The sequence below is a fragment of the Panthera onca genome, chromosome A3 (assembly GCF_046562875.1).
Source record: "Panthera onca isolate mPanOnc1 chromosome A3, mPanOnc1 haplotype 2, whole genome shotgun sequence".
Taxonomy (NCBI): domain Eukaryota; kingdom Metazoa; phylum Chordata; class Mammalia; order Carnivora; family Felidae; genus Panthera; species Panthera onca.
This window is the reverse complement of record NC_138341.1, coordinates 59,669,151-59,692,368: the sequence shown is the minus strand read 5'-3', so window position 1 is coordinate 59,692,368 and position 23,218 is coordinate 59,669,151. Positions and strand designations below refer to the sequence as shown.

The 23,218-nt window shown below is 34.5% G+C and overlaps 1 protein-coding gene across 11 annotated transcripts in view; it reads left to right on the top strand.

Moving 5' to 3' along the window:
- Positions 1 to 23,218, top strand: part of EHBP1 (EH domain binding protein 1) — a 365,951-nt gene that overhangs the window by 106,837 nt on the left and 235,896 nt on the right. For all 11 annotated transcript variants that reach the window (XM_078444539.2, XM_078444536.2, XM_078444535.2 and 8 more), the window contains 2 exons: positions 79 to 174; positions 6,465 to 6,518. In XM_078444539.2, coding sequence (XP_078300665.1) covers positions 79 to 174; positions 6,465 to 6,518 — 150 coding nt within the window. The remainder of the gene's footprint in view (positions 1 to 78; positions 175 to 6,464; positions 6,519 to 23,218) is intronic.

Genomic DNA, 23,218 nt, shown 5'->3' with positions numbered 1-23,218 from the left:
TCAATAAATTTTTGTAAATTATTAACATTGCATTTCCTGTACTTCATATTAAAGCCATTATTTTAACTATTCTGGTAGGCTCATAGCTGGCAACCTGGAATAAAAAATCCATACCGTGGTGTTGTAGTGTGGCCTGTTCCTGAAAACATTGAAATCACTGTGACACTTTTTAAGGTAAGTTCCATTTTTATAATTTATGCAACTTATTATTTTATAATCATGGTTCTAAATGACAGAATATTTCAGTATTCGTTGTTCTATATATTTGGGTCCAAATATATAGAATATGCATTGTTTTTGTGGATATAGCAGTTTATATCAATGCAAGTTCATGAGGGTATTTCATGGTCTATGAAATCAGAATAATTTGGGAGTCCTTTTCAACTTGTTAACAATTTTGAGATCAGTTGAAATACTTCTCTTACTACTTCCTATAGTCTACCCACAGGAAACTTAAAAAAAATTTTTTTTTAATGTTTCTTTTTGAGAGAGAAAGAGAGACAGATCACGAGGGGGGGAAGGACAGAGAAAGAGGGAGACACAAAATCAAAGCAGGCTCCAGGCTCTGAGCTGTGAGCACAGCCCAAAGCGGGGTTCAAACTCATGAACTGAACCATGAGATCGTAATCTGAGCCAAAGTGGGATGCTTAACCGCCTGGGCCAGCCAGGCACCCTACCCATAGGACACTTTAAAGTGCTTTATCGTAGAAAGTGAGGTTTGTGGAATTCTTTAGTCCTGAGCCTCATTTTGTTAGCCCTAATTGACTCATCAGAAGATATGTTTTAAAATTAGTATTCAATAAGTATTTTAGGGGCACCTGGGTGGCTCTGTCGGTTAAGCGCCAGACTCCTGCTCAGGTCATGATCTCACAGCTCGTGGGTTCGATCCCTGCGTCAGTCTCTGTCCTGACATCTCAGAGCCTGGAGCCTGCTTCAGACTCTGTGTCTACTTCTCTCTCTGCCCCTCCCCTGCTTGCACACTCTCTCTCTCTCAAAAATAAACATTAAAAAAATTTTTTAAAAACAAGTATTTTATTTATGTTAATGTAAGAAGAGAAATTTTAAATTGATATTTGATAAATATCTTAATGACATTAATATTTTACAAGTACTGTAGCTTAAAAGCAAGATTCTGGTTGTAAATTCAAAGGACAGATCCAAAAACATAGCTGTGTGTATAACTACCTGCCTGTTATACATACATGTTTTTTTTTCTTGAAAGTCTTCCATATTTCTTGAAACATTACAAAGTAGTCCTCACTGAGTTCCCATTAGGCACTAGAATGTTTACTTTCCTAACTCCTTACCTGCTTCCCCAAAATGGTGGGGAAAGATTTCATTTTAGCCTTTTTGAAAGTGGTAAAATTAGAAAACAATGCTTAATTTCTTCTTTGAATCATTCCGGTTGTGTTGAAGTTACTTTTGCTGGACAGAAGGAAGAAAGACATCTCATTGAGCATAATTTAATAATGTAAAGTTTGTGAAAATCCACTAAATATTTAAGGACATGAAATTTAAGTAGAGAAACATTATATGGCTTAGCATGAAATCAGTGTGTAAAAAAGTCCTTTTAATTTTGTGATCTAATTTATTAATACATTTATTCAGGAACTACTGCAGAGATCAGTAAAACAGAAGAGTGTGATGAATGTTAATATACTAACTCATGAATGGAATACTACTTTTAAATGCTCTGTATTTCACAGATATCTATTTTACAAAAGATTTTTAGCACTTTATGTTTTATAGTCTTGATATTACTGTTATTGACGTTATAACATTGCTCAATCGTGCTTGTCATATATATACATACTTAATTTGCCCAGAGAGAAATAAGGGGTGAGATAGTCACTACTCTTCCTTTTTTCAAGGAGGTTCAGGACTATCTGATAGTCCTTTAGTCAGCTGTACTAAAAGCCTGTTATTAAACTCCCTTTATCCATATATCTCTTACTGGAATGGTACAGTAAGCTTAGTAGGTAGCAGCAAGACCTTTGGAACATTTCCTATCATTCTCACATAGCAACCCCAACCAAGGTTGTATAATTATCCCTTTTGTACTGATAAGGAAACTGAGACTAAAGAAGAACATGACTTGCTAAGTCACAGTGATTTAGCCCTTCTTCTTTCCTTCACATTGTACATCCTATTCTGTAATAAAAAAAAAAAAACAAAACTGCTATGAATATAGATTACAACAGCAAGATCTCCGACATGCTTGAGGAAGACTTTTAAGTAATTTTTTGAATATTTTGATTTGATTTGCTGTTTACACTAGGAAAGAAAACGAATGGACATAGTTTTACAACTTGAAAAAAATGATGATAGAGAGTAAGGGGCTAGAATAGGGCTGATAAATAATTGACAGCCATGTGTTTGGGAAAAGGATGTGTACTAGCTGAGTGATTCTGAGTTGAAAGTGGCTGTTGAAATGGGTACTTGGAGGATTAAGAGATAAGTGTTGTTTTCAAGTACCGATGAGAATGTTCAGCATATCCTTATCACTGAACTTTTATGACTTTGAGTTTTAGTCTGTTGGAAGAAGAACTAATACCCATTTCTCCCCAGTTTGTTGTAGTAAACATTTTTGGTTAATTGTGATATTGAGGCAAACTTGCAACCATTTTAAATATTAAAACAATATTTTCAGTGGAGGCTTTTATCTCCCCAACTCCCCCTCTCTCCAGATTTCTAACAGAAGGGCAGAATGATAAAACAACTTTTTATTCCTTCAGTGTAATTTTTGGATCTTGCTTTTGAACAGCATTTAAAATATTCAAGTGGAAAACTTTTTCATATTTTCCTCTCTTTTACTTTTATTAAAGTCTCACAACTCATTTAATCTTGAAATTTGCAAGTGGGAAGGGACTGCTCTGAACCCTTTTTGTCCTAAGTGTGGTTGGTATCCACAGAAGTGTGCTCATAGACAAAATGCTTTTGCAAAAAGTTGTATGTTTCATTTTCCTACAACTTGACCAGATACTAATTTTTTTACTCTGCATGTTTGTTTTTGAAATTTGAATTAGATTGAAAATAGCTGTTTCTAGTAAATGAAAAAAAAAACAACCTTTTAGGGTTTTGAAAATAAAAATGGTTCTTTGAGCCATTTTCAGTTTTTCTCTTTACTGCAGCGGTAAGGTAGGAGATTCTAGAGGGTAGAAAGTAGGATACAGAGAAGACTTAATTGATACACGCTAGAAGCAATTTTCATTACAGATGTTTTTGTCTGATCAATAATATAAATAGTTAATTGTGTGTATATATGCCATTTTAAAATGGCTTGAAAATGAACATTACTTTTGCTCTTTCATGTCTTTTTACTGACTTTGACCTATCAAACGTGTCCCTTGGTCCCACTGAAACTATTCTTTTAGGAGTAATACGTTGCCTGTGTTTTTAAAACATGTTTCATCTGGGGTGCCTGGGTGGCTCAGTTGGCTAATCATCTGGCTTCGGCTCAGGTCATGATCTCACAGTTCATGAGTTTGAGCCCTGTATCAGGTCTCTGCTGTCAGCACAGAGCCAGCTTCAGATCCTCTCTCCCTGTCTCTCTCTACCCCTCCCCTGTGCTTTCTCTCTCTCCCTCAAAAATAAATAAACATTAAAAGAAACTGTTTCATCTCCTTTGAGAATTAATGTATGTCATATATAAGGCAGTGTTCAGTATTTGTCAAATTATAAGATATAGTCATTAATTCATTCCTCAAATATTCTTGAGAGCCTGCTGTGTGCCTGGTACTTTTCTAGGTCCTGGGGACAAAGTAGTAAAACTGAACCAACAACATAACTAAAAGTCAGACAGACCTGGATCGTAACATAGTTTTAACACTTACTGGTTGTTCACTGTGGGATGGGACATCTTTGAGGTCTCAGTTTTCTGTTCTTTTAAATGGTAATAAAAATACTACACATTTCATAAGTTGCTGTGATGATGAAAACACTTAGCACAATAACTGGGGCAGAGTGTGTGCTTAATAAATATTTATTGTTATTAATTATATTAGCTGTGCTGAAACTCTGCTGTGTTCCTCAACAAAATGGTGGGGGGGGGAGGGAGGGCAGGCAGCCAGGTTGGTAAGATGTCTCTTTCCTCTGCATTGTGATATACTTTATTAGTTGGTCTCTAAAGTAGCACTGTTTATGACCTAAATCACTCATGGAAAAGTTCCTTCAGCCTTTATTTACGGTATTCTCTTTCCATAAACCTAGTTTGTGGACAGGGCCAAACTGAGGAAACACATATCAGGTAGAATTTTCTACCTGTCTTTCTCTTCTAGCCTTTCCTACCTCCCCTCTGCCCAGCACCACAAAAGAAACTCCTTTTTGACAGATTTTTTATCCCATTTGTGTGGATTTACTCATAGAACTAATTGCCTCACTACAGCTCAGAATTAGCCAGCCACCATGCTTTAATGTGAAAAATAAGTAAACAGAAATAAAGAACTAACTAAGGAGTTTGGAATTTATCCCATAGGTGGTGGGTGTCATTAAAGAAATCTGAGTTGGTACCAACACGGTCAGAACTGTGGTTTGGGAGAATAATCTGTGTATAAGATTGATTGGAGGGCAGAAAGACTGAATGTTGTAGTCACTTTTATCTTGAAATAGCTCAGGCACAAAATGATAAGAACCAAAACTCAGCTGTGGCAGTAGAAGCAAAAGATTATTAATAGACTAAAGTGGAATCAATCATGAATAAGATGCTTCCCTACGAGAAGCATGTGGGACCTAAACCCCATTAAAGGAATAACAGAGCCCATTTTCCATGTATGTGTACTCCCTCATTCTTAGAGTGGAATGTTGAGCCCAAAGCCTGCTGTATTTAAATATTCTCTCATCCTCAATACCTCCATCCCTGTGCCTTCTCTAATATGTGGAGTTGAATCTGAATAAGTAAATGCACATAGATGTGACCCCACTGCTTTTCTTTTATGTCTTATACTCCATTGCTTTTGCCTTTACTTATTCAAATATCTGTGGAAATCTGTACTATCCCACCTAGCATAGATGCCTTCTTTCTCATAAAACTTTCCTATGTATTCCTGTAAGTGATGTGTTATTTTCTTTTAATTTATTTTTTCTTTCTTTTTTTCTTTTTTAATTTACATCCAAGTTAGTTAGCAAATAGTGCAACAATGATTTCAGGAGCAGATTCCTTAATGCCCCTTACTCATTTAGCCCATCCCCCCTCCCATAACCCCTCCAGTAACCCTCTGTTGTCCTCCATATTTAAGAGTCTCTTATGTTTTGTCCTCCTCCCTGTTCTTATATTATTTTTGCTTCCCTTCCCTTATGTTCATCTGCTTTGTATCTCAAAGCCCTTATATAAGTGAAGTCATATGATACTTGTCTTTCTCTCCTAATTTCGCTTAGCATAATACACTCGAGTTCCATCCACGTTGTTGTGAATGGCAAGATTTCATTCTTTTTGATTGCTAAGTAATACTCCATTGTATATATGTATAACTGACGTGTTGTTTTCTAACCTGTGGTGAAACCATGTATTTCTTTTACCATATTTATTTAGATTAGTTGTGTTTGTCTTCAGAGGCAAGGACAACAGTGTTTGAGTCCATTTTCACATCTACAATTTCTTATATAATAAGTAACCATTAAGTATTTGTCAAGTAAATACTTGCAAAAGTGTGCTTTTTTTTTTTTTTTTTTTTTTTTTTTTTTTTTTTTTTTTAAGTTGCCTTTGGTTGGAGGCTTCATTATCCTTTCTCAGGTTTCTGAGGCATTTTCAGGGTTGATGGGAGGGGAGGAGGAATGAAGGTATCAATAGCCATGCCAATTTGCCATTTTGTGTAGATTATAAAGTCTCTTGTTGTGCTTTGAAATTCCAGATGTTTACATAACCTCTTCAGAAGAAAACCTTGTCTCAAATGGTACTTTTAGTTTAAAATATACGAGTATAAAAACAGGATGAGGACTTTTATATGAGCATTTTATATCTTTTTTTTTTTTTTAAGTTTATTTATTTTGGGAGAAAGAGAACGTGGGCATGCAGGGAGAAGGAGAGAGGGAGAGAGAATCCCAAACAGGCTCTGCCCCATCAGAATGGGGCTCTGTCCCACTAACTCTTGAGATCATGACCTGAGCTGAAATCAAGAGTCCCATGCTTAACGGACTGAACCACCCAGGCACCCCAAGCATTTTATATCTTAGTAAAGTGCTTCTTAATAGTTCATTAAATTATCACTCTCTCTGATCAGGTTTCTTTTTTCAGTGGTGCAATGATGGAAGATAATTACATGCATCAACGTAAGTAAAATAGAGAATTTTTCAATATAAAATAATGATTTAGATGTAGAGAAATTATGGAAGTTTCTAAGAGTAGGCTATTCTGCTTGTCCCTTTTTAACAGTTGGTAAAAGGTAAAAGCACGGCCATTGGTATGTTCTTGGTTGGATTGAATGGTTTAAAGAAATCTATTTCAACTTTATATTTTGCTTTTGTTACAGGATCCTCATGCAGAGGAATTTGAAGATAAAGAGTGGACATTTGTCATAGAAAATGTAAGCTAATGGCAGATTTCATCACCTTTCACGTTGTTGACTGTATACATTGTTAAAGTACACTAGCATTTTGGTGGTAGAAGAAATGTTACTTTATTAAAATTAATAGCGATTTGTAGATTTTAGAATTTCTTTAATGAAATGATTGCCAGTAGCAGAATTATTTTAAAGAAGGTCTTTTGTTACAATTATAAAAGTAAAAATACTCTACTGAATTATGAGTATACTTTGTATTAGTTTGGGGCTTAAAGGAAAGACCAGGTTTTACTCATCTTTTTATCTGTTCAGCATCTAGCATGGTGCTTCTCACATAGCAAATGCTTTTTTCAACATTTGTTGAAAAAAATCATAAATGCCCTTTGACATCTTTAAAAATAAAGTACATGCTTTAGCGCTTTAGGTTGAGAGATTTTAGACTGGTGCTTTAATAATCATCTTCAGTTAATATACAGACTGTGGAATCCCGCATGACTAGCGGGTATATAATAGGTGTTCAGTAAATATTTTCAAATGGGGATTAGGGAAGGTAGGCAATGAAAATAGAGTGAATTAAGAATGTGGGCTCTGGAGTCAGACAGACCTAATTTTAAGCCCTAACTTGGCTCTTCTACTTACTAGCTGTGTGATTGTGGTAAGTTTCTTAACTTTTCAGCCACAAATTTATAGGGTTCTTGTGAAGATTAAATGATTTCAGTGAATATTAGCTGTTACCATTGTTATCATCATGATCACGATTGAAGTTCTAAAATATATTTATAACAGATTTATAGCATGCTTTGACTCCTTCCAGAGTCAGTGTATCGCCTGACTTCATTGTATATCTCAGTGATGAAAGGAATACTATACTGGCTGGGCCATTTTTAGCCCAGGGGAGCTGGGAAGCTTGGGAAGATCAGGTCCAAACATGGTAGGGAGAGTTCTGATGGCTGGATATCACGTCAGTGTAATTGTGTTAAATGTTCATACATGTTAACAATTCTGTCCTTTCTGTAGGATAGATTTGAACATTGTGCTTGGAGTAGTCATTGAAGGTTTTAAATCAAACAAACTGAGACTTCTTGAAATTGGTTACAGCTTTAAAAGCTAACTTTCATTCTCATATAAGAGCTTCTCCCTCATGGATGGTCTTTTAGTTTTCAGCACTCGTGACTCAATTATAGATCTGTAATCGCTTTATTAACTTGATGTGTTAAAGAGTTAGCCAATTAAATTTGAGTCGTAATTGATGGTAAAAACAATGTTTGTTTAGAAAATCTTAATTACGCTTAAGATAGAGCCATACCAGTTCTAAATTTCTGAAGAACTTACTTTAAAGTAGCCCATTGAAAGGTGCATGAGTCTATTTTTATAGCAGGCATAAACAGAGTTTATTAACTGAATACTGTAAGGTGTGAGAAAGTTTAAAAATAGCCTTGGGACTCTGTATAAACCTTTTCCTAGGTTACAGCTCCCCTCAGTGGTAAATGATGAAATTGACTCTTGTCTGGAGAAACATTTGTATTCCTGTAGCAGTAACATGTTACAGTGTATTCTGCCCCACATTTTAAATGTGCTTCCCCTTTACAATTTCAAAGGACTGAAGTCTCTCTTTTTCTCTTGTAAAATCTGGGGTTTTGTTTGAAAGTCTGTTGGTAAAACATTCTAACACTGAAAAGGCATGCTCTTTGAATGGGATATTAATGGATCGCCTTCCACTTTGTTTCATAACCCCACAGCCAATAAAAAAAGTTTAGTTTTTGTTTAATATATCTCAATAAAACAGAGAATTATCCAAAATATATTACCATAACATTTATTGGGCACTTACTGTGTACTGGATACTGTATAGAATGTTTTGTACACATTATCTCATTTACTCATACAATAACTCCGTGAGTCAGATATTAATAACATTATTTTTATGAATAAAGCAAATGAGACTTAGGAAAGCTAAGTAACTTGCTTAAGTTATATAGCTATGATGTTAGAATTTTATCTGGTCTTGTCATTCTCTATGACCTGTGCCCCTAACTCCTATGCAATAACTACCTCCCTTAGTGATAAAAACAGAAAGAAATACTGAAATTGTAGAGTCATAGAGAAGTTTTAATCAGCCTTTCATAGTGATAAACCTGTGAGGTACATATGTATTATATTAGTAAAGGTAGTTTTTAATTATTGTACATATTCCATCTAAAAGTTATTGACTACCGCTAGACATTACAAAATAGAATTCCGGAATTTATCAGTCCTCAGAATTCTGAATATTTTTTTCCCAAAGCAGCTTTCTTGCTTCTTTGTGTAAATTAAGGTAATGCTGCCTTCATTTTGCTGGTTCTTTTGTTTCTGGTCACAGAAAAGATTTCCCAGTTTTTTTCTGACATTTCTTCTTTAGATCAGAAAGCTACTTACACATAGGTCAAAACTTTAGAGGTGATTTTACTGCTGCTAGCTTTGTGACCTTGTACAAGTTATTTAATCTTTTACAGTCTCAATGTATGTAGGTATAAAGTGATGGCATTAATATCTACTCTATAGGTTACTGAAAATTAGAAATAATGTATAGAAAGCATCTAGTTCAGTAAGGGATAGTTATTTTTATAATTTTTTTTTCTAGAGGACATGGAAAAATGTGAAAGAAAGGAAGCTAGATTTCCAAATTTATAGTTGCAGGATTTTAGTCTTTCTGTTCCTTTATACCACTTATGCTTCTCAGTGGTTCTAGACTTATCTCAAGAAATGAGAACACAACTTGAAAATATCTCACTTGGATTAAACTTAAACATACTTGTATCTTTTGAAAGTTTTCAGCTTTTGATTTAGGACATCCTCCCCTTATAAATGTAATCCAAGATTAAGAACCAGTTTGTTTTCTGAAATTAAACAAGTGTTGGTGATTTATTAATATCTACCCCTGGGCCAGACAGTCTGTGTTTGTGTTTATCTAATCACAATACGAGTATATGAAAATATTTCAAAAACAAATATAACGAGTTTTAAATTATCCTTTATTTTGGATTGTTCACAGTCCATTTCCATATTATTAGTGCAGATCATCAAGAATGGATATCACAAAGCAACATGTTTCTTTTTTTCATCTACCATAACATAATAATGTTTGTTCACCCGGGCACTTGACATTGTGGCTTTTATTTTAATGTGAAGCCATAATAGTTATATTTCGAAAACAGTTGTTTTTTCCTTCCTGGTACTTTAAGGTATCCAACTAAAATCAGAACCAGTATATTTGTGAATTATACCTATAAGTCTTGTTTTGAAACTTAAAAATTTTTATTCTTTAAAGAGAATCTTTTGATTTTTGAATGAATTAAAAATGCATATTGATGAAAAACATCAAGCTAGGTTCAATTCATTCATTCAGTCAGTCATTTTGCAAACATTTGTCGTGCATTTTCTGTATGCCCAGAATTTTGTTAGTATTGAAGCTACAAAGTCAATTAAGACATGTAGAATTTCAGGGGTGCCTGGGTGACTCAGTTGGCCAAGGGTCCGACTCTGGCTCAGGTCCCCTGCATTGGGCTCTCTGCCGTCAGTGCTGAACCGGCTTCGAATTCTCTGCCCCTCCTCTGCTTGTGTGTGTGCTCTCTCTCTCAAAAATAAATAAACATTAAAAAAAATATTTAAAAAAAGACATGTAGAATTTCCTTGATTCTGAGATGCATGTTATTCCCCCACATTTAACTTCTCTGAAATTAGATCATCTTAAGTTTTTGATGTCCTGCAATTATAATTAGTTGTGTTTTTTTTCTTTCTTAGTGCTGTATAAAATGATGGTACATCATTTAAAAATGAGTGGAGACTTATATTTGATGGTGTGAAGTATCCTGTCCTTCTGAAATTTATAAACTATTAAGGGTGTCATATAATTAAAGACAGAAATGCAAGAAAAATGGTTCTTTAGGAGACTATAAAGGAGGGCAGCATCAGGGAAGAGTTCCTGGAGGAAGTGTCTGCCCAGTGTAGTTTAAAAAAAAAAAAAAAAAAAAAAAAGGAGTTATGCAACAAAAAGGCACTCCAAGCAGAAAAAAAGAAGGATCAGGTGAGGGCAAGAGAGACAATGGTGAGTTTAGAGTAGTTTCTGTTCTTGATGACATAATTGAAAGGAAGAGCTTTTTTGCTTTTTTTACCCCAAAATAAAAAACAAAAAACAAACCACCCAAAATAAAACATGAAGTACCCACTAATGATCAATAGACGTTTATTTATTTATTTATTTTTACCACTAACCCAGTAAATTTAGCAATAGGCATGTGATGATTCACTTGAGATGTTGTGTCCTCCTTAGGGATGAAGAGAGTATTGTAATGTGTTTTGTTGAGGCCACCTATTCAGTCTTTCCCACTGTTTTTACCTGTGACCAATGAGATGGGCAGTTTGGCCATCTCATTGCCCTTTTTATTGCCATTTATGTGATATTACCTCCAGAAGCCATTTAAATGGATTAGATGCGATATTAATTATGTTAATTCCAAGACAGTACTATAGATCTCCTTTGCTTTGTTTCTTTTATTGGATTATATTGAAGAAGATTGGTTGTACAGCCAAACTCAACTGACAAGATTATACCACGAATAGAGATGATATAATAGCCCAAACAATACAAGGTAAACAATTTAAAATCAAAGTTTCTGACCTTATTAAATTTAAGTTTGAATCCTCCTCTGAAATCTACTCAGTCTCTTGATCTCACAGAATTGTAGTCTGATAAATTACCTCTGCTTTTTCTTTCAGAGGAAAAATAATATATAAATGCCTCTTATTTCCTCTAATCATTTTCTTCTGTGTCATCTCAGCCAAAGGATCTCATTCCAATGGTTGGGTAAAGACTGGCTAGTTTTTACAGGAACTATAGCTTGCAGTTGCTTCCATTTAAACTGGTATAGCTTCTTCAGTAACTCCAAACTGGGATCATCTTTTTAGCCCCAAGAAACTCATAAATACTAGTTTCCAAAGTCCCAAAGGGTGAATAGTACATATAACAACACCACAACCCACATATCACAAAAATTAGAAACATCTCCTCCCACATGTAACCAATACAACAATTTATAATCTTAAGTATCAATTAGAGATGGCCTAGCTTTTTTAGGGTAGGACATTTGCTCTAGTATAGTCCTACTTATAGCCTGCCTATTAATATTCTACCCCACAGAAATGTGACCCAGTTAACTTTCTTGAACCTGATCAGTCCCTGTTGACCTTCCTTCTACATGGAAGTGACACTAGGTAGGTGGGGAAGACGTTCAAACTTCCACTAGGAACAACTCCATTTTTTGTTCTTCTGTTAACCCAATAACTAGAGAGTGGTTAGTCAGTAATGCCCATATATCTGTATTTGTTAGTATTGTATACTAATTATATACATCCAATTTAAAAAATCTCAACTTAAATTTTTAAAATTATTTCAAACATATACAATAGTAGTAGGAATAATATGATGCATCTTTATGTACCCATCTCTCAGCCTCAGTAATTGTCAGTATTTTGCCAAATTTATTTCATTGGTCCATCCACTTTTCTATTTTTTATTTTTACCAGATAATTTGAAGTACATCTCAGATATTGTATCATTCCTTCTGTTAATGATGAAGGCCGCTTTTGAATATCATTGGTTTAGAAACTTGCTAAAAGATACTGGCATGCCAGAAAAGGTGATCTATCTACAAATGGAAAATAAAATTCTTTTTTGTAAACTTCCTTTTAGATGATCTTTCTGATCTGGTAGGCCTATGGTTCAAAATTATTTTGTACTTGAAAAGTGATACTATTTCTTTCTGTTTCCACATAGAAAAAAATTTAACTTATATTAGAAGCAACAGAGCTTCCTTCCCCCGTGAACCCCCCAACCTCTTAGAATTAAACTCCTGGATTTGGGATAGGAAACTCATGGTGTACACAGGTTTTCCTGGGTTTCTCTAATGTCACCTTGTTGTCATATATGATTATGTGAATAGTAACTGACTGGCTATGTGAATAAGATAGGGTATTCTAGATATAGCTAGTAGTTAAATGAAGTTTTGTCAGCTAGCTCACTCTCATTTTTGTCCAATTTCAGAGAAAGTCCATATATATTCCTTTTTTTCCTATATTTTTTTTAATACTACATATTTAATGTGCCATTCTAGTTCAGAAATCTTTTAGATTGTGCTTCTGGAGGAAAATCTATATCTTTTATTCCCAAGTGACCCATTGGCTTCAAAGAAAATTGTGGAAAAATGTTGGTTTCATTTAAAAGAGAAATATGCCTGGGGCACCTGAGTGGCTCTGTGGTATAATGACTGACTCTTGATTTCAGCTCAGGTCATGATTTCATGGTTTGTGGATTCGAGTCCCTCCTCTGGGTCTGCACTGACAGCTTGGAACCTGCTTGGGATTCTCTCTTTCCCCCTTTCTCTCTGCCCCTCCCTTGCTGGTGAACTCTCTCCTTCTCTCTCTCAAAATAAATAAACTTAAAAAAATGTTAAAAAAAAAAAGTATGCTCAAGAATGATTATGCGTGCTTTGAGCCTGTCAGAATCCTCAAAATCATAAGATTCTTGTGTAACTCTATTTGCTTAAATATTTCCTTAGTTTTCCATTTTCATCTTGCCTAATGTCTTTAATTTTTTATCAATTATTTTTCAATTTTATTAGAGCATATTAATTAGAAGAAACCAAATTTCCATCTTCAGATTCTACATTCTAAAATTCTTGACACAGAAGGGACCACAAATGGATTAAAATCTAAAGTCAACTGTACTGTATTTATCTATGTGTAATGCAAGAAGTCCTGTGTCAAAAATGTAAATAAACTACTGCATGTTAAATAATTTATTTCATATTGTAGTTTACTTTGTGAAATGTTCTAGCTAACAAACTTAAGGAAAAGTTTTATTTTACAGCCACAAAGTACTGTTTTTATACTGTCACGGTGCATATGCTATTGGGTAGTCTTTTTGGTTGGATTTCCTGATTGTTATCATAATGTATTATGTGGAAATTCATCTTTATTGATGTTAATCATACTTTACAGATGAAGTAAGTAGAGCAATAATATAAAATTTTACTAGATTAAAGTCTTAATGCTTAAAATTGCTTATTTATTCACTAGGTTGATTAAGTGGATACTATGTGGCAGATATTTGCTAGTTATTGAGCATGTAATAGTGAAAAAGATGTGGCCCCTGACTCCAGGTACCCTACCGTTTAGGGGGAGATGAACAGGCAGCCACTAAGATAGGAATAAGTATAGGGCATTACAAGTGCACATATAGAACATACCAACCCCAGTTTTGGTGGTTTAGAGGAAGCTTTCTAATGAAAGTAATATATAAACTGAAACCTAAAAGATAAGTTTTTTTATCTTTTTGCAGTCTTTTTTTACTGATAAAATAAAAAACTTTACTGATAAAGTTTTTACAGTTCTTTATCTGTAACCTCAAAAGCCAAAAATCTTCACTATCTGAAGACTTTTTAAAATATGTATTTTTCAAAAATTTGGTTCAAATTCATTTGGTGGCCAAACCTGTCCTGACCTGAAGTGAGGCTAGTTGTAGTATTTATTCCACTTAGTATGAATGGTTATTCATTTTGCTGCAGAAATATATGTTTGACTGAGTGCTGCCTCAGGCCTCCTTGGGACTGTTGCTGTAATTTAGACAGTATAATATAGGCATAGGCACTGTATTAGCCAAAATCCAAATGAGAGATTTCAGATTAAAGGTTAAGTACTCCTGGGGCATCTGGGTGGCTCAGTCAGTTAAGTGTGTGACTTTGGCACAGGTCATGGTCTCGTGCTTCATGGGTTCGAGCTCCATGTCAGGCTCTGTGCTGACAGCTCAGAACCTGGAGCCTGCTTCAAATTACGCGTCCCTCTCTCTTTCTGCCCTTACCCCGCTTGCTCTTTGTCTCTGTCTCTCTCATTCAAAAATAAAAACATTTAAAAAAAAAATTAAGTACTCCTGATAGCTGCAGGGAATTTGGAAAGTGCTTCAGGTGGCTGGGTTACCTTGAGCAGAGACAAGAGAGATTATGGCTCCTTTGTGGAACTGCATATAGTTCAGGAGATTACTTTCTAGAATATTTAATTTTAAAAATATTGGTTAGGGGCTCCTGGCTGACTTAATTGGTAGAGCATGTGACTCTTGGTTTCAGAGTCATGAGTTCAAGCCCCAGGTTGGGCATAGAATTTACTTTAAAAAATATTGGTTGATTCCTCTAGGGCTATAGTAACTTATAACCACTTAGTTGAGTTTCATTATAATTAAGAAATTAAAGAATTGACTATATAGTTGCTGTGGACCTACAAAATTACATGGTTCACATGGTGGGTAATAGTGGTAAAGAAGTGTTGATGTTTTTAGTTTTAAATTAGCATTTGCTGCCCTAAAATCGTCCATGCCATTTTTTTAACAATGCAGACACCTGGGCCCCAACTTGGACCTACTGAATCAGAATTCTGATGCAGAAAGGAGAAGGCTTTGAGAATATTGGGGTCACCCACTTTTTTTTTTCCAAATTAAAGATTTGGAAAATAGGAGTGGGTGAGTGTATAAAACAGTACTTTATACATTATGAAATATATCTCATTAGGAAAATAATTTTATGTCCTCATACTTAGACCATTAAAAAGATGATACTTTACCAGAATTATTACACTTTACTTTTGTTTCTAAAATTACTTTGTTACACAAATGTGATATATTAAAGATCTTCCGGGGCGCCTGGGTGGCGCAGTCGGTTAAGCGTCCGACTTCAGCCAGGTCACGATCTCACGGTCCGTGAGTTCGAGCCCCGCGTCAGGCTCTGGGCTGATGGCTCAGAGCCTGGAGCCTGTTTCCGATTCTGTGTCTCCCTCTCTCTCTGTCCCTCCCCCGTTCATGCTCTGTCTCTCTCTGTCCCAAAAATAAATAAACGTTGAAAAAAAAAAAATTTAAAAAAAAAAAAAAAAAAAAAAAAAAGATCTTCCTTTACCTGCCTCTTAAAATAAAATTAAACTATTTCAACTGATCATTTATAACTTCATAAATAATATTTGGTAAGTTTTGTTAAAGAATACAAACTGTTTTCAAATAAATACTTCTTTTAATCCCTGAGAAATCTCTCTAAAGTGGACATTCTTATAATTTCTCTGACTTGGTGAGGTTAAATGACTAGCTCAAGAACACACAGAAAACCTCTTAGCTTGGTCTCAAATGGAAGTCTTTAGACTCTCAAGCCCCATCCATTTTACCCATGCATTTATTCACTAATTCACTCATCAAACGTTTATTGTCCTAGGCACTGGGTGTAGAGCCTAGCTGCAATAATTAATTACTATGGAGGATACATGGGAACATCTCTGCTCAGATACTAAAATCTGACTTGAGAAATAAACACATGAAACAAGAATAAATGAAGTATAGTATGCTAAATGTGTAATGATGGCTGAAAAGTACTATAGAAGTTAGAGGTAAATGAGTTAATATGTACTGAAATTATCAAGAACATTTTAAGAGCTGTTTGCCAAACATGGCTCTGTTTATCCTTAGAGTTGTGTAGCAGTTTCTTTCTGTGTTGTAAATCCTCTTCTTTAACATGTACTTCAAGGTATTTTTATAATGAAATCTCCACAGAATCATTTCAGAAATAGGGAAAAGTCATACGAATTTTGAAGATGAAACATGAGTTCAAAGAAGTGTCCTATTTTGATTGAGCTGCTTCTAGTCCTGAGTCCTAGTCCTTGGAGATATGCATCTTCTTGACTGTTGAGGATAACTAAAAAGAAAAGTTGGAGCAGCATTGGATGCTGAAAGCAAGGCTTTGGACACAGGCCTGGATTTGAATCATGAATCACACTTGCTAGCTGTAAATTTGGACTTCATACATATTTCTCCTTTCAGAACCTCTGTTTTCTCATCCATAAAACAGAGATATTTTACAAAATTATACCTTGGACTAGAGATATTAAAAGCATAAAAAGCATCTAGCACAGTACTTGAAAAACAGAATTCAATACATGCTAATAATAAATGGCACAGAAACTTTACAAATGAGAGGAAAATAATAAACTTGGAAGGGAAACGAGGGAATAAGGAAATTACTTAGTTAACTGATTAGGTTAAAAAGGATCTGGTCAGGGGTGCCTGGGCAGCTCAGTTGGTTGAGCATCCAACTCTTGATTTCAGCTCACGTCAAATGATCAGTTTCCATGATCCCACGGTCATGGGATTGAGCCTTGCATTGGGCTCCACACTGAGCGTGGAACCTGCTTAAGATATCTCTCTCTCTGTCTCTCTCTTTTTCTCTCCCCCCACCCCGCCCCTCGCCCCTGTGCTCTCGCGTGCGCATGCGTACACGCTCTATGTAAAAAAAAAAAAACAAACAAAAAAACAAAAACAAAAACAAAAAAAAAAACGAAAAAAGAAAAAAAAGGGATCAGGTCATGGAAACTCTTGAATACCGGATTTGGAATTGAATATGCTTGACCAAAGATCATTTATAAGCACAATGTTTCAGAAAGGATGTATATTATCCAACCATTCGGGTTTGTGAAATCATCCTTTCCTCATTAGGCAGGCAATAGCCTTCACTGGTAACAGATAGCACTGCCAGCTTACTATCATAAGCAAGCAAGGGCTCTTAAAGACCTTACATTTTGGGATTCTTAGAGGTTCTTGCATGGATGGACTTCAGAGGATTGAGATCTTTTTAATATCTTTCTTTAATAGGTAAAATTTTGTAGATGAAGTTCCACCTTTTTTAAAAATCAGATTTTCAGTGAAATCTCTGCCCAGAACATTTTAAGGAACACTGAATGTTTTTACAATTTTTGGTAAATAGTTGAGTGACATATAGAAGCAGGAAAACCACTTCTCAGGTGGATAACCTATTTTGTCACTTTGTAACGTTAGGTAGTAGCCACCCTTGTGTCTTACTTACTTTAATCTTGTACGCTTTTTGCGGACAGTAAATGGAGGGTACTAGCATAAAGACCAAATAACATTATTGAGTAATATTTAAAAGTTTAAATTTGTTAGAGTTTTAATTAATGTATATACATTTCATCAAATGACCTTAACACTGAAGGAAGTAGAGCAGTAGCATATTTTTGCATTGTGATAGACATTTCTGTTTAAAACTGGTAATAGAATAGAAAGCATCTTAGTGAATGATTACTGTATCTCTAATGACTGTATGTTTTTGGAGATGATCATAAGGGGACTTAAAAGGAGAGTTCTGGGAACTAAGGAAGATACCAAAGCCTTGTGTATTTCAGTTTCTATAAAGTAAAAAATAGTCTAAACTTGATAGTGAATGAATTTGATGGCATATAATTTGTCTAGTTATTGAGTTATAGTGGGAAACTGCAGTCTGTCTTCTAAATTGCTAGAGCTATATAGTATCTTCTTTGCTAGTTACCTTCAGATACCTTCCCTATAGATGAGTGAGAAAGAGAGCCATAGTTACTTTCAGTTCTTTTTTTTTTTTTGCCAGTTGGAGGGAGGAAACTGATAAACAAGATAGCCATCAAAACAAACCTTTAATACTTCATTACACATATTTAAAACCAGCAGTGTATTTGAACAATTTTTTACATGTTAATTCATAGAAATTTAGCAGTTAAAAGATGCTAGTGTGTAGAAGATGTTATGAATTTGCATGAGGTCTTTTTTCTCACTGAAGAAAAATAGTAGAACAGAGACTTGGTAATTGCTTTACAGTAGGGTTCTAATGCCACTCTAGACTTTTAGTAGAAAAGTATTTAAGATTTTTTCAATTTGCTACTTTCACTATCTCTATATTCTCTCAGGAATATGTAAATAAAACTTCCTTAGTCTAAAATTGAATGGATTTTTGGCATTCTAGTTTTCTGCCACACTAACCATCTTGAAAGACTGGTTAATATGTTGGAGACTTCCTACATAGTTCTTTGCTCAAAGACAACCATGAAGTGAATTATAAAAACAAACAAAAACTATTAAAATTTTAAGTTAAATTGGGGCACCTGACTGGCTCAGTTGGTACAGTATGCAACTCTTGATCTTAGGGTTGTGGGTTCGAGCCACACTTGGGTGTAGAGATTACTTAAAAAAAATCTTAAAAATAATTTTAAGTTAAATTATTTCTTTGTATAGAAATGGAACTTTGCATTATATAATTAGATATAGGTCCATTTGTACTGATAGAAAAGCAATGGAATATTTTCATGAATTATATCCTATTAAAATGGAATTGCTGACATTATAAGAGAAGTGTGTATCTGATTAGGGAAACAAAATTTGCATGTGCAATTCAGATCCAGTGTAGACAGTTATCAGCTTGAGAATACAAAACTGTCTTGGTACTTTAATACCTTTAATATCTCCAGAAAATAAGATTTTCACAACTCTGTGAATAATGTATTGTCTTACCCATTTTTTTCTATTTTAATACCTAACTTGTCTTTAAAATTTTATTTTGTGATTCTTTTTTGTTTATGACATATTCATTAATCTCTCCATATCATTAAACTAATGAGGCATATTTACCTAGTATATCTCTCTGCTCTACCATAAATTGGGTATAATAATTGACTGTTATCAGCATTGTGACTTCTAGACACTGATGAAATAGTGTCTTTTAATAACAATCTTATGCTTAATGATATGATAAAACAGTGTTCTGATAAATATGGTACTTTAGTTTAAAATAATTCAATGTTTGAAGAATATTCTTTGCCTTAAGATAGATTTGTTTTTAAGTTTTAAAAATTTCTTTATTTTTTTTTTTAAAGTTTATTTGTTTATTTTGAGAGAGGGAGAGAGTGACAGAGTATGCCCGTGTGTGCAAGTGAGTGAGGGAGAGGCAGAGACAGAGGGAGAGAGAGAATTCCAAGCAGGCTCCGTGCTGTCAGTGCGGAGCCCAACACGGGACTTGATCTTATGAACCCATGAGATCGTGAACTGAACTGAAATCAAGAGTCAGGTGCTCAACTGACTGATCCACCCAGGCAGCCCAGCTGATACTTTCATTACTAGGAAACCAGTAAAGGGAAGATATTTCTCAAGTTGTATAATAGTAACAGAATCAAGGGTAGGGACTCCTTGTTTCCTAAATCTTAGGAGCCCTATGTACATTACTGTGTTCTTGAAATCATAAAGATCATAGACAACAATAATAATGTAGACATCTATATTTTATTATCTGTCCAAGTTGCTTCTTATGTACTTTAAATAAGAGAGCTAGCTGTATACAGTATATCCTTAGACTATTTGTAGCTGGTAGCCAGCTCCTCCAGAGGAGGAGCAGTCTCTCATTATTTCCCTGAATAGCTTTTTTCCCGGAGCTATTTACCTTAAGATTCTGGCAGTCTGAATTGTCTTGTGGCATTTATTAATTATTTCAGCTAAATCATTAGAATAAATTAGACTGAAAGGAAAATTATTTATTGAATGTATTAAGTATGTTTGTTGAATGGCTTAATAGAAAGTTCTCTCTCTCTCTCTCTCTCTCTGTATATATATATATATATATATATATATATATATATATACACACACACACAACACATAAAAATTCTTTTCTCTGTATATAACTATCTGTAACAAAGGAAGCACAGAGCTGTCCTTTGGAGGGGGAGAGGGATGTGAGGTAGGAAAACAATACTCTATTGAGACTTTTCTTTAGCCAGAATTGTTTCATATCACTTTTTTTTTGCTTTCCTTTTTATTTACTCTTTTTGTTCTTAACTAATGACTTTGATTATATGATACTTGAATCATTGCATTCTTTTGAAAATAGAGTCAATCTGGAAATAAATAAATCTGAGTAAAATAAATTTGAAGAATTTCTTCTTCCTCATTAAACTGGAGGAAAAGTTTAGAAAAGTAGTCAAATGACATGAACTGGATTAGATCACTAGATATCATAGGTTTATTTACATTATATTTATACATATTAAACCTTTTTAGCCAAAGCAAGCAATAATATATGCCTTCCTACTTCTTCTAGTCTAGATTTTCCAAAATTCCTTTTCTGTTGGCTTTTTTTTTCAAAACTTGCACAATGCGTGGTAACTGTAGTTAATAACACTATATTGTATATTTGAAAGTTGCTAAGAGAGTAGATCTTAAAAGTTCTCATCACAAGAAAAATTTTTAAATAATGTGTGGTAATGAATATTAACAGATTTACCGTGGTAGTCATTTTGTAATACATACATATATCAAATCATCATGTTGTACACCTCAAACCAATACAATGTTATATATCAGTTATATCTCATTAAAAAAAAAAAAAGCCAACAACCAAGGATGAGTAAGATTAAACTCTTTGTAAAAGAGACCATTATTGTTCTACTTAATTGGGGCATAGAATGACTGTTTTTTAGACTTCCATTATACTATGTGCTACAAAATTGGTTATGCCTTTACTTCCTAGACTTCAGAGGTATGAATAAGACAAAGTTTTGGTTCTCAAGTTGTTCTCAGTTTAGTTAGGGAGGCAGATCTATGAGCAAGTGATGAGACTACAGTGGTAATACTAGAAAAGTGGCTTGTGGAAGGTCCATTTAGGGTTTCAAGGAGCTGTTGCATATATCAGGGGCATGGGAATACTTCAGAGAGGAGTTGACTTGAGCTATGGCTTGAAAGACTAAAAAGTTTACCTACCAGATAGAGTTGTGTGAGAAGGATGGGGTCTGGGGTAAAGACAGAAGAATAGCCTTGCTAAAGGCACAGTGATAAAATTGCTAGAGCTTCATTTGCAAAGTAAGGAGAGCAGAAGAGGTTGAAACTAGTGAGATGAGCAAGGGGCAGATTGTGCCTGGCCTTGTATGCTAAATGAAAATATTTGAACTTTATCCTAGAAGTCATGGGTCCCAAACTTGTCTATCAGAATTGTCTGTGAGTATAGTAAAACTTACAGATTGGCTTAGATCCTGCATGATTCTGATTCATGATTCTAGTAAGCTATCAAGAGCCATGGAAAAGTTTTAAGTTTTAAGCAGAGAGGTAAAATGATTAGAGTTGGATTTTGAAAGATCAGTTTCTCAGCAACAAAAGGAAAAAACACATAAAAAAATAGTGAAATATAAAAACAAATTAATGTTTTATACACCCTGGGAAAAAGAATTTTTAGCAAGGTACAAAACCTTAAAGCATTCCTTTCTTTAATTTTATAGTTTTTTTTTTTTTTTACTGTGGAATAGCTCAGAAGGTCCCTTCTGTCTTAAATAATAGAATTGATAACTGAGCAAGGAAATGTAATTTGGATTATAAAATTCTTGCTTTAATAAAAATTCCTTATATAGTGAATTTAAAAAATCAGTTTCTATCTTTCAAACTTTCACTGTACCTGTCACTAACAAATACATTTTATGTTATGACCCAGTACACACATACAGGAACCTATATTTAACTAAATAAAATAAAATAAAAAATTTAAAAAAACAAGTTTCATGAAACACATCTTACTATTACTAGGATTGTAGGATGTACTCTAGCATTTCTTCTTCCATCCTGATGTTTTAGAATGCTGGTTGCAAGCCACTAAGTTGATTTTACAAGTCATTAAATTGATTTCATGATCCACTAATGGGTCATAGCCTACAGTTTAAACATAATATTGCTATAGAGAATGAATTAAGATGTGTAAAACTGAAGAGCTAAAGATCAGATAGACAATTCAGTTACCCAAGTAGTAGATGCTGTGGGCTTTAAGTAGGACAATGACATTAGCAGGTGCAGACAGAGAAGAGGGGAGAGAGCTTCAGGAGGTATTTAGAAGGTGGTGGAATCCGGTCTTGGTGACTGATTAGTTCTTAGGGTTGATGGTGGTAGGGAGTCTAGTATGATTTCCAGATTTCTAGTTTGAATATTGGATGCTTGTGTTGTTCTTAAGCCATAGAAGGAACACAGAGGAAGAATTGGTGAAGGCAGGCTGTGGGGGAAAAAACTTATCCAAAAGGCAGCTGCCAAAAGGAAGTTGACCAGTGATTTTTTTCCTCCCAAGTCATTCCTTTAAGTAAAATGCTTTTTTTTCTTCTTCTTCTTTTTTTTTTTTTTTTTTTTTTACTAAAATGCATATCTTAAGGCTCTGTCCTTTTCCCTTTTCCCATACAACCTACTATTTCTTATACATTGGTTTTCAGTGTTTTCATGTGGGTTGCCCTAAAATATTTTTAAAATTTTCCTCTATGCTATAAGGTCCTGTAATACCAATTCAGTCTTTTCCAAGAAGACATATGATTCCTTGCCCAAAATAAAACATAAGAATTAAACTTTTTTCTTTCCAAACTAACATCATTCTTTCCTCTCTGTCATAGGTAGAATCTCATTTTTCCACCCATTAGGCTTATTGTTACCATCATGTATTACCTGGCTTCAGGGCATTAATTTTACCTATTGCATTCGCATATGTAACCAACTCAGTGTTATTACAAGCAATGCAGCAGTGCAGGTTGAGATCTGCTGAGTATCCTGCAGAACTTAACAATCATTTTCTACCACTTGTGATTCATTTTAATAGATCAGATTGTAGTCACTGTCAAAGTTACTCAGTTTCTGTGGGTCAGAATTTGGAAGGGCTCAGCTGGGCCAGGGATAGTGTAGAATCTATTTTATGTAATAGTCTTGAGGTATTTTGGGGCTAGAGCACAGGATGGGGGCTTTTTCACTTCACGTAGTCTCAAGGGCTTCCATAGTTCACCTCTCTGAGTGGGTTAGTTTGGATTTCTTTTAGGGCAGTCAGACTGCTTTTGTG